At 40.6% G+C, this 12,159-nt stretch overlaps 1 protein-coding gene across 1 annotated transcript; it reads right to left on the bottom strand.

The window, feature by feature from the left end:
* Window positions 1-746: 746 nt before the first annotated feature.
* On the bottom strand, window positions 747-11,880 carry sec14l7 (SEC14-like lipid binding 7). Its single transcript, XM_020081681.2, has 12 exons — window positions 11,773-11,880; window positions 10,863-10,938; window positions 7,399-7,442; window positions 5,895-5,957; window positions 5,616-5,804; window positions 5,437-5,532; window positions 5,290-5,350; window positions 5,094-5,177; window positions 4,037-4,143; window positions 3,797-3,936; window positions 3,227-3,396; window positions 747-3,043 (listed from the first exon to the last, which is right to left on the bottom strand). The coding sequence occupies exons 1-12, from the start codon at window positions 11,824-11,826 to the stop codon at window positions 2,910-2,912; spliced, it is 1,218 nt and encodes a 405-aa protein (XP_019937240.1). The 5' UTR covers window positions 11,827-11,880; the 3' UTR covers window positions 747-2,909.
* Window positions 11,881-12,159: the final 279 nt, after the last annotated feature.

Consider the following 12,159-nt stretch of genomic DNA (forward strand, 5'->3'; position numbering starts at 1 on the left):
CTGCTGCTGCTGTGCTGCTGCTGCTGCACACAGCACTTTCTCATCCAATGGAATCCGGAGTCAGCTGTTATGTAAAGGCACATGGCATCTGTGCACCAGCCCCCCCGGAAACCATCTCCCCATCCTCCTCATCCTCATCTTCATCTTCACCCTCCTCCCCATCCCCACCTTCCACCCCCCTATCCTCCTCCTCCTCCTCCTCCTCCTCCTCCTGATCCTCCCAGTCCTCATCATCCTCCTGCACCATCCCTGCATCCCTCTGGCACCCAGCTCGCTCCAGGGATGCTGGGTGGAGACACACTCAGTGTTTAGTCCAGAGACAGCTGGGACCTGCTCCATCTGTGTAATAATAACAATAATAATAATAAAGGTGATATTCGGAGCTACTGTTTCCCCATCATTTTACTTCCTCTGAATATCCATTCATTTTTCTGATGATAACTCAGTGGAGTGGTGTCTGATGTCTTGATTTATTATTAGGTCCTAATAGTCAGTGACTGGCAGTTATGTAATACTGCTTCTTCCTCTGTCTTGGCTTACAGCGCCACCCACTGGTCACAGCACTGAAATTGACGTGGAGTTGGAAACTGGTAATGTTACAGCAAAAACGCATTGGTAGAATGAGTGTATATATATATAAAATTGCATATAAAGTAGCAGCTACAAGAGTAAAATGCTGCTGAAGCATCAATGACTCAGGGTTGATGATCTGATTAATGTCACTAAGACATGTTTTTTTATTTTTACACTTTATTATTATTATTATTAGTCTAATAATCTGTACAACTCTGAAGTATTTGTAAAGATCAAAATGGATCTGCTTGTTCTCAATAGTGATTAAGTTATGGCATTTAAAATGTGTCCTATTAGAAATCTTTACTGCACACAGGATCAATTATTTATGTATGTAAGCGTGATGCAATAAAAGCAGCAATAATGTGCATATATGAATATACAATTTCTGACTTTATTATGAGTAACATTCCCATGCAAGCTAAATGTAACCAGTTTACAAAAATTAATTTGTTTGACATACTTATTATGGACTAAGATCCTTCATTTCAACACATTACAACAGTACATACACGTTACTTCAGTGCGCATGTGTTTAGTGGGTTCGCTTCTTTGAAACACACAATTCAAACACTTGAGTTGAGTGTCTGGAACAACACACTATGCATTCTTCTTTACTAAACACTTTCTGGGTTGAAATGCTGGAGGAATCAAGGTCTCTCAAAATCTTTGAATCTTGATTACCTTCAAATCAAAACTGCTTTGTGATAAAAAAAAAAAAAGTTTTACAGGACACATGTCTCGGTACTGTCCTCACTTTTTCTAAATGTTCACCCCACACAGAAAACACAACAGCTCTCAAAGAAGCTGAAAAGAGAGTTTTGTGACTTTAACTCAACCACCACCAAATCTCTTTGTACGTACACTTGTTTGTATATTCAACACTAAAACAAAAATGTTTAAGACAGTAAATTAAAAAGTCAGTAAGACAGACATCTACATATACATTCTGTATATTTATCTCTAACATTTGTTTTTTATTGTATGGCTGGGGGGGAGGGAGGAAAACAAAGCTTGAAGCATTATGCAGAATTTCAGATTCATACTATGCTGTAAGGTAGAAAAATATTCATCCATATTCATTAGGGTGTGTGGTTCTTTTTATTGTAATAAAATCTGGATAGGTGGATAAAAAAAAGCTACTTCAAAGATTTGTGATACATGTATTTATCCCAATAGTTGTCAGAGTTGTGACTGTAAGGTGTGTTTGAAGTGCATTGGTTTTGGGTGAACTCAAAATTCATGTGTAAGATAAAATTGTAAATGCAAATTTGTTTGGTGATCTGCACCAACAAATCACACCCTGAGTTAAAATATAAAAATAAAAATCTTAAAGCCTTTATTATTTCAGTTGAGCTCCTGTTTACATGTTCTGAAATACATGTGTTTAAATAGCGACATAACAAAAGGTGAAACTTTTTGTCAAGGCCAGTCTCCTGTGGTTTGACCTCTCAGCTGGCTGTGGTGAGGCAGAGTGCGTCAGTGCACCGTGACATCACTCAGCAGTCTGTTTGCATACCCTCTAACAACCAGCTTACAGTCGATTTCTGGGAGCCTGTGGTCACTTGCCAGGAGCTTCAGGTATTGTTGTGTTTACAAGAATATAAAACATTGTAACAGACAGAAACCATAGAAGCAGAAATAAAACGTGCGTTAGTGATTCAGTGAGTTAAGGAATGAAGTGTGATGGTGAGCTCAGATTACTGTGAATTACCAGTAAGTAAACAGCTATTCATTAATGCTAATATTGGCTATAGCGACAGCAAATACCTACATATAGCAGCACCTTTAAGTGACTTCCTGTAAACAAAAGCCTGGTTTGTGTAATCTGGCTGGGGGATTTTAGAAACTTGATTTCCCCAGATCCATTTCTCCTGTTGAAGTCAGTTTTCACCACTGAACAATTGACCCGTTGTAGCTGTTCAACGCTTTTTTGCTCAGACGCAACAAGACTACAACCATTAGAATATGGACGTCATGTTTGGGGTTACGAGTGAAATCCACCTAGTGATCTGCTGAATGTACGATATGTGCAGGTTTTCATTTCCCCACATAATTAGAGCCTGGTCATGTAAAGACTGCCACTCAACCAAACACAGATCAGTGATGCTCGGTTTGGTCACAAGTGAAATTAGCTTTTCCTGCTGTTCAGATACTCTTTAATCAAGTAACTCTAATTACAAACTAATACATACACAATGAACTGGGGGGGTGGGGGGGTAGAGAGGTTACTAGTCCACTGGTCATTTTTTGTCCAGTTTACCCGAAAGAGGGTTAATCCATCCCAGAGGCAGGAGCACTGATCAGGGATCTGTGATTTTCACGTGAGGACTCGATCACTGCAGCCTCCCGTCTCCTCTGCTGTGAGGATTCTGCATCTGTCCGTCCAGAGGAGGAGGAAGAACCTCGACTTTGTAGCTCACCCTCTTAGACTGAAGGATGCTGTAGCTGTTATCAAAGCACAGCACGTCTGCACAAAGTGAAGGACAGAATTCACAGAGGTTAATCCTGCAGGATCTTACAGCGGCGGAATCATTTTGGGGAAACGCATTTATCCACTGTATTATGAGAGATCGACTGAAGGAGTAATCCAGTAATCTGTCAACCTATTCCTGTAACTACACTGATATACAGTAGAGAAGTGGTTACTCACAGACTCCAGGCTCAGGGCAGGTGAGCCAGCTGTCTTCAGGGACCAGATGTGCATTGTAGCGTTCACTGGGCAGCACCTGCAGCATCTCAGCTACTTTCTGACCGCCGCCGTCTTTGGTCTGTCTGTAAACTCCGAACCCGATATCTGCTCCTTCACTGGCAAACTGACACCTGGGAATGAGCGGAGGTTGATCACAACTCTCTCCTGTGTTTTGTAAATCTTCATCTGTGACACGTTTGTAGGATCTCCGTATGAACAGCATTAAAACTCTTACACAATTTATAGAAGATAAAGACTCACTTTGTGATTTTGTGCAAGGGTTTCTAAGCCCAAAACCTCCAGCAAGCTCAGGGCTGGTGTTTATAGAAATAATTCATAATGAGTTTCAAAAAGTGAGGATTTTCTCAAAATAATGTAAAAATTTTGTATTTTGAAAAGCAGCACACTGATCAAGCTGATAAACATTGCCGAGCTGCTGCAGAAGGCCCCAAACAGCACATTATGGGTTGTATGTGTACAGATCTTGCTTAGTTGGATCACTGTAAAAAATAAAATGAATGCATTTTGTACCTCAGGCGGCTGCTGGGTGCAGTGACAGCACACTCCAGCTGGAAGACAGAGCCGCGGCTGATGGTCACGCTATTGTCGTACTGGACCTTCACCATGTCCTGAACATAGTAGGACCTGGGCACTGTACCACCGTACTTGATCTGCAAACGCAACACACAAAACATCCTCACCTGAATCACATCACCACATTCGACAAAGACGCTCCCAGTCAGTGTTTTCTGTGTTTCTGTGTGTTCTCACCATGGTTCTGCAGCTGGGGTCTCCATCAGGATCAGTCAGGGTTCCTCCATACACCACAGGAAGCTGCTCTGGGTCAATATGTTTACGTAAAACTTCTTGCCAGTTACCTACAGACAGCCAAAGGAAGCATGTTGATTTGATTAAAAGTTAAAAGCTTTTAGTCCTGCTCATATGGCAAAGTCAGTGTTACTGTTTGGCACAGGCTGAAAAATCCCATGTGGTCCTCGGCACCACCACAGGGTTTAATTTGAAAGGTCACGACAGTAAATGATAAAGGAGAGAAAATCCACAGACTTGGTTCTGTGTTGGAAGATGTTCTAAAGGTGTACAGGAGGCCTCAGCAGAGAGATGAACAGAACAAACAAAGTGGAAAACTTTGTTTGTCATTTTAGCATAAAATGTCCTCAGTGTTTCCCCTGAAAGAATTTTTTTCCTGCTGAGTCACAGCAAGAGAAGTCAGCTCAAATTAGGTTCAAGGCCTATGGCCATTGTACTCATCACACTCACACACTCTCTCTCTCTCTCTCTCTCACACACACACACACACACACACACAGACACACTGTGAGGTCACTTTGAGTAGAGATGTCGGTGCTGCCAGTGAGGACAAAAGGATAATTACAATGACTCATAACTCCTTGTGTTCATCAGTATTGGAAAAGTGCAAACCTGTTTTCTAAACTCTTCCCCTCACACATACACTCTTTTTATTCCACTACATTTATTTGAGAAATAATATGGTCAGTTTATGAAATATGACTTAAATGTGAAATATAGAATAACAACAACAACAACACCAATACCACTAATAATAATAATGCCACTCTGCATAATGAGTACTCAGTGCATTTTGTTTGCAATACTTAATTTTCAGTGTGTTGCATTTATTGCTGTTGTTACATAAATAAATGAACTGGATGATTTTTGCTCCACTGCCTGCTTAAGTTATCATTGTGGGCATGTTAGCATGCTTACATTAGCATTTAGCTCCGAGCACCACTGTGCTGCAGGACTCTGCACACTGGGTTAAAAAGACAAAGGTCAGAAGTTGACTCACTTCCTAAAACGATGATCTTGTTCCTTGTTTCCTCACAGAGGAAGTGCTTGATCAGGTTGTAGGCCATGGGAAACAATTTAGGAGCTGCGGCAAAAGCAGAACACCAGGAGAGAATTAGCAGGGTGACATTAACACAAGTCTAAAATCAGGTCAGACAAGCACCCAGAGGAAAAGAGCCACAGAGGAGCTGAGGTACCTTTGATAAGAAGGACCCTTTTCAGACCCTCTGGATAGTTCTCCTCAAACATGGTGAGGATCTGCAGGGGAGGGAGAGAGAGCAGTGACAGGCTGCAGCCGTTAAACCTGGATGGAGAGATGGAATCAGAGTAAGTGAAGGACAAACCTCTCCATATGTCTCAACAGCAGGTTTCCATATGTGTTTCAGTCCCAGGCCTTCACAGTCGTGGATCAGAGTGATGGCTTCAATGTTCCTCCCCAACTGAGAGAGACAGAGAGAGGGATGGATAAGTTGAAGAAGGGACAGAACGACAGCAGAGAGGGGACAGATGTTTTGGTCCTGACCTTCTCCGACTGCCTCTGACACTCTTGTCGCAGCATCTCCGTGTGTCTGATCTTGGTCTTCAGCAAGTCCTGTTTGGTGGCTGACTGCAGCAGACCTTTGGGATCCAGAGGACCAATCACATCGTACCAGATGGGGCTCCCCTCTCTGTCATAACCACACATACCTCCGGACGCATACTTCTCAATCACCTGGCGAGGATAAGACTGAGATCAGTCTCATTTAATTCATTTTAAAAATTCATGTGTGTGTGTGAACATGTGTCGTTAGAGCACGTTCACCTCTGGAGGCTTCCAGTCCGAGATGATGGTGTCTACTTTCATCTGCCTCCTGAACTCCACATGCTGCAGACAGACAGACAGACAGAGGAAGAGAGGTAGCAGTTATAGGCAGCATCCACGCATGCTGAGCTCCCAGCCTCGTGATCTTCACATACAAATAAAGCAGGTGTAACTAATACACAGGTAAACAGGCGGGTTACAGATTAAAGGAAAAACCAACATAAAGTGCAGATGTCAATCAGTCAGCTAATCGATTCTGGAAAATTCACCAACAAGCACACCAGGTCTAAGAGAGAGTTCCCAGCTTCATGTTCTACACACATGTTGTGGATCAATACAGAAATGGATTCAGTCGTCATTTTCCTTCTCTATGAAAACTCATTCTTTCTGAAGCAACAGTGTTTTTAAATGATTCAGTGTTTTGATTATTTTTTGAGGAAAAAATGTCGACATTTTCTGGTTACACTTTATGAAATGTATATATTTCACTTTTGACATTAGACTGATTGTCTCAGGGTTTTGTTTGGTCTGATCAACAGACCGTGATCTTTCGGTCGCACAAAACAAGACATATGAAGTTGTCCACTTTGATTGTGTAAAATAGAAATGGGGATTTCTCACAATTATTTGAAGTTTTTGACAAAAAGATGACAAACAAAACTGAGAAATAATCCACAGAAAATAATCAATCATGAGCATTGGTCTGTGTTGACCAAAGGTGACGTAAGAGCATCTGCATTTGTTTGTCTTTCCTTTCATTTATCTTAGTTTTTCTCTTTCATCTTCAGTCCAATGGCTCCTAACCTTGGGGTCAGGCCCCTGCAAAGGGTCACTGCCCTGTTCAGACCTGGTATTAACATCCACCCTGAGTGATCAGATCACAAGTGGACAGCTCTGAGGTGCACCGTGGACACATTTGAGATCCGATCACTCATGTGGCCACAATCGCATGATCTGAAGGGCACATTGAAGGACCACCTACTCCGCTGACATGGCCTGCTACAGTTTCATGATGCTCTGAAAATATTTTTACACATTTAAGTGTTTTACATTCATTGATTTACTTGTGGCCACAATATAAAGATTATATGGAGATCCAATCACAAGTGGACACTGGAGACACATCCAGGATGCATTTTAACAACAGGGGAGAACAGCTGTCCACTTGTGATCACATCTGTCAGGACAGATGTTAAGAAAAAGTCTGAACAGAACCAGAGGGGTCCTGAGATGATTAATGAAAGACCACTAAAGAAAAAAAAAAAGTTCTGCTACATGACCTCTTTGAACTGTGTCCTTGAACAAGAAACAGAGTCAACTAGATACAGGCTACACTATCACAAGTGTAAGAGGTTGGTAAACGCAGGTTTAATCTTTAACTGTATCATAAGATTAGCGAAACAGTTTTTTTGGGGGGCCTAATTTCCGTTGGTGTTGCAGTGGAAGGAGAAGCAGTAGTCATAAGTCATCACTCAAACAGCAGGAGACTGAACAAAGTGCTCACCTTTCTGATCATGGCTTCAGCTTTCACAACATTGAAACTACGGGCTGGAAAAGAAAAACATCTCAGATTAGAGTAGATTTGATGTAAATGAACACATTAAAGACAACTTATTGTAATAATGAGGCTGTGAAGTGTGTTGCGTTTCTCTTCTTATAATTAGAGGACCTGTGATGCAGCGTTACCTGAAGTCAGATATTAATGAGATGCACTAAATTATCAACTGTATGTAAAAGCTGTAGCACCTCAGAACTGAGCTTGTTTGATATTGCTGGAGATTTAGACATCGTTCAAAATGTTCAGCCTGTTCTCTGACGAGCGAGGACACGTCAAGGTTATCAGTCAATGTAAATATTGATCCGGAGTGACGGGGCCCCCGATCGATCCACGCCTCCCTGAACAGTCAACAGATGCCATGTCCTGTTGTCGCCTATAGATCAGCTCCGCACTGTGGACGTTGATCACTAAACACACTCTGATGCAAAATGCTGTTTTATTGTATGATCTTTCTATAGAACAACAAACCTGCTCAAAAACTGAACACAAGATCACACAGCACATTTCAGATTAGAGTAACGACCATCATCATTAAAATCTTCATGTTTTTTTTGCGCTGGGCGGCCACAAAACTTTATTTTCAGTATAGATTAATATGCTGATTATTTTATCCATTTATCAAACAACCGATTAGTCTAGAAGAGTAAAAAATGTGGAAACAACATGCATATCATTAAATCTTTTTGATGGGTGCTGGAAATATCATAGAACGTTTGAAGAAATTAAAATCTGCTCATTTAGAAGCTCCTGTTAGAGGATTTATATTCTGCCCTGTATTGTGGACAAACTGGCATCATCAATTATCTGTCAATCGACTTATCAAAAGGGCATAGAGACAGAGAGAGAGAGAGAGGAAAATAGCCCCCAACCGGGACAAGAGGCCTCAAAAAGTGAAAGAAAAAGATGAGGGGGGACTTTGACTTGAGTCCTGTGGAGGGATTCTGTCCTAATAAAGTCTGTAAGTAGATCTATAGAGTAAATGAGTCCTTGCCAAGGTTAGCAGGACAGAGTATGAGTTTATGCCGAGGATGGCATATGAGGAAAAGTGCATGAGTGAATAGCTGCAGCTGCTTCCAGCCCAGAAGCCAAGTGACGGTGAGATAAGACCTGACTGCATCTGTATTGAAAGGGATAGTACACCGAAGTAGCTCATATACTGAAAACTGCTTAGGGATCAAATGAGTGGTTCAGTGAGAAACAGTGTAGTTGGCCCACCTAGTGATAATACCTCACTTGTTCCTAAACAAGTGGTTTGCACCTCCTGAATCCCCCACACTGGTTTTATAGAGAGCCCACAAACACGCCCAGTTCCCTCACTCTGATGCAAATCAAACCCTGACTGACAGTTCAAGTGTGAGTTTCATCAGACCTGGGGTGAACTGGCCCGGCTGCATCATGAGCAGGACAACAAAGATGCGAGCAGTTCATTTCTAATAATGATGTTTGATCTGAGATAATATTGCATAGGAACAGCTCTTTCATTCTGGTTTCTTTCTTTTAAATTTACTTTTACATGTAATAACAGCAGCTAGTTTGAATTTGTTTAACAAAGCTTTTGTGTCGAGAGCAGATAAACTTTTATTTCACTTTAGAAACCTCCTTTTTATTAAATTGTCTGCTCATAATTTAATATTAAATAGCTGATGTTTGTGTTCATATATTTGAGTGTGTGTGATTATTTATCGATATCTGTTTATATGTATACGTTCATTTAACCAACGCTGTGTTCTTTTGTTGTTTAATTTTTTCTCTGTTTCACTTTATTGATACATTTGTTTTCACATCTGACTTTTGAAAACTATTTTTTTGTAGTTTATAGTTAAGCTTAAATAAATTGCATTAGTATTCATGTTTTGTATAAACAAACTAGTGGGTGATCCACTGGTTATCTGTTTTGCAGAATTTGGAAAAAAGTTGTACAAAAATAATTACACCTAAGCTCAGCAGATGAGACTTCGATATCAACATGTTAATGCTAACATTAGCCTGTGTTCAGGGTGTGGAAATAACTGGAAAAACATCTATTTAAATATTGTATTTAATTTGTTTGAGGTTCATGTAATGCATGAGAAATGTTCCACCAATCAAATTGAACAGACAAGTTTGTTTCCAGCCTTTTTGGCATCTAGTCAGTAAAAAGAGTTCGAATCCTCTAATGTTGCCTCAAAGAAACTCAAGTAAAAGAGGGAACGTTCTTTGTTGGTTTAGAAGGTCGCACCTGTAGAAAACAACACGACGGAACATGATCCTGCACTTGTTCTAAAGGCCGAGTTAGAACACAATGAAATAAAAGTAAACAACTTGACAGGCGATACCCTAACTCTCAACGTCTCTCCACTGAAACCCATGGAAACACATGGGAACAGGTTTGTGTGTTTTTGTGAGTCGATTCAGAGCGAGCCTGAGGCTTTAACCCCCCCCCCCCCCCCCGTGGCACCTGAACCATTTTGAATAGTGACAGCCAATACGCAGCCTTTGTTGAGTTTGTTTCAGGTGAAAGTCAGCTGTTGTGTTCGTGCCCATCAACTCAGGTTTCTCATTTTTGAAAAGCTTTCAAACCAGAAATGCTCAAAATGTAAAAGCACAAACTTCAACTGATCTCTGATCGTTAGTCCTGAGTCATCGAAGCTTCAGCAGCATTTCACTGCTGCAGCTACCCAAGCTGCTTTCAACCACAGTTTAGTCCAGTGGTTTCCAACCTAGGGTTCCAGGCCCTCCAAAGGGACACAAGAGAAATACGGGACACGAGTTAATTAATTGGAGGGGAATGAAGAAAAAAATAAAAAATCTTTTTTGTGTGTCCCCGGCTGGACACTGATTTTCTTTAAGAGGCCACAGCTCAAAAAGAAAAAAATGTGAAGCATGAGTTTTATCTCCAGAAATGTGTGTTATTCATATGTTTTTAAAATGTTACATCTAAATCTGAGAGGTAACTATAGTTAAACGTAGTGGTTTAAGAAGAAAATGTTTTCCTGTAAAACATCGTATGAGAAGTATATGTGCAATACTTCAGTCAATTTTTTTATTTGCATTAGACAAAATATTTACAAGCCTAAAAGTTTTGACAACAGTGGTTAAGCTAAACAGTTCTAAAAGTATCATTTATCTTTTATCTCTATGTATTCACCCCTGTCCGATAGTTTGTCAGTTCGTTTTAAGAAAGTTTACCCAAAAACTGATTTCCATGAAACTTGGTGGAAGGATGTGGTAATGATTAGGAAAGAACCTGTCAAAGGGCAAATCTGGGAATTTGTTTCCACTGTCTTTGACAACACAGAGTACATGCTTAATACCAAGTCTGTCCAGGGTTCACTGTGTGTGTGTGTGTGTGTGTGTGTGTGTGTGTGTGTGTGTGTGTGTGTGTGTGTGTGTGTGTGTGTGTGTGCGCGCTGGCGGTCTGTAGGTCTCACCTCTGAGCCAGCGGAGGAGGTAGTGGTCGTGCTGTGCAGGCAGGTTGGGGAGGATGTCCTGGATCCTCCCACGAAACTGGAGGAAGAGAATAAGAAGGAATTGAAAGTTATATCTTTGGATGTTTTCACTTTGATTTCAAAATCATCATTTAATAATCTAAAGCTCTACACTTTGGGAAATATTTGCTTTTTGCAGAGAGTAAAATAAGAAGAGCGATACTTTAGGACTGTCATGATATAAGATTTTCAACATGTGACTATCTCGGCTAGAAGAATTCACAATAACAATACTATTCCAGGTAATGTTTACGATGCTGTAGCGTGAACCAGATAGTTAACGCATCTCAGCAGAAACAAATAAAATATATCTGAGATGGGCTCCAATAACATAATGTCAAAATGTAATTTTTTGTATGAAACTAATTAACCATAAATATCTCTCTTAATGTGATGAAGTGATGTGACTGTGATATAGAGTGAATTATATTCAGTTTTGTTCGAATCTTTTCTTCTGTTTTAGTTTAAGAGGTTGGATCCATGATCTTCATGTCAGTCATCTGTTTAGTGTGTTGTATTTTATAATCTTTGTGTTTTTTTATTGGAGATTTTTAAACATAGGTGATTCCCTCTGAAAAGCAGTAAGTAACAACATCAAGTTGTATAAAACATAATTATACTCAACTTGCAAGTGCAAGTACCTGAAACCCGAGTAATTCCAGCACTATGGATACGAGTCAAGAAAACTCAAACTTAACACAATGTTACTATGGACACACAACAGTCACTGGTTCATAATAAGTGATAACAAAACAAAAGCAACCAGCAGAGCTCAAAGTAAAACCAATCGAATCTCACAAATCACAGATACAGACTCAGTCCTCCTGGATAGAATAATATTGATGATCAATACCTCTGTTAAGATTACCGCCTGTCCCGGGCTCAAGTCTCCCACTCGTCCACTCATGTTTCAGCTGAAGCTTTGCTCTGACAGAGGCTGAGTCTGTGAATGAGCTGCAGTGGAGGGAAGTGGAGGTAGAGTAGTGAACCCCCCCCCCCTCCACCCGACCCAAACACACACACACACACACACAGTTTTTGCTAAAGGCTGTGGATTGCGACACTGACTCAGTCGCCCCATGTCTCCTCGTCAGAGATAAGCAGTGGCAGAAGTAACAAGGGAACCCAGGCTGCTGGCATGTTTAATGATTTTTCACTTCTCATTAATGCTAAGGGGGACTCAAAGTGTTAAATAGGAATTAAGTTGCAATTATAACTCATGCATTAAAGTAAAATCATA

This window comes from Paralichthys olivaceus, chromosome 18, assembly GCF_024713975.1.
Source record: "Paralichthys olivaceus isolate ysfri-2021 chromosome 18, ASM2471397v2, whole genome shotgun sequence".
Lineage (NCBI taxonomy): Eukaryota > Metazoa > Chordata > Actinopteri > Pleuronectiformes > Paralichthyidae > Paralichthys > Paralichthys olivaceus.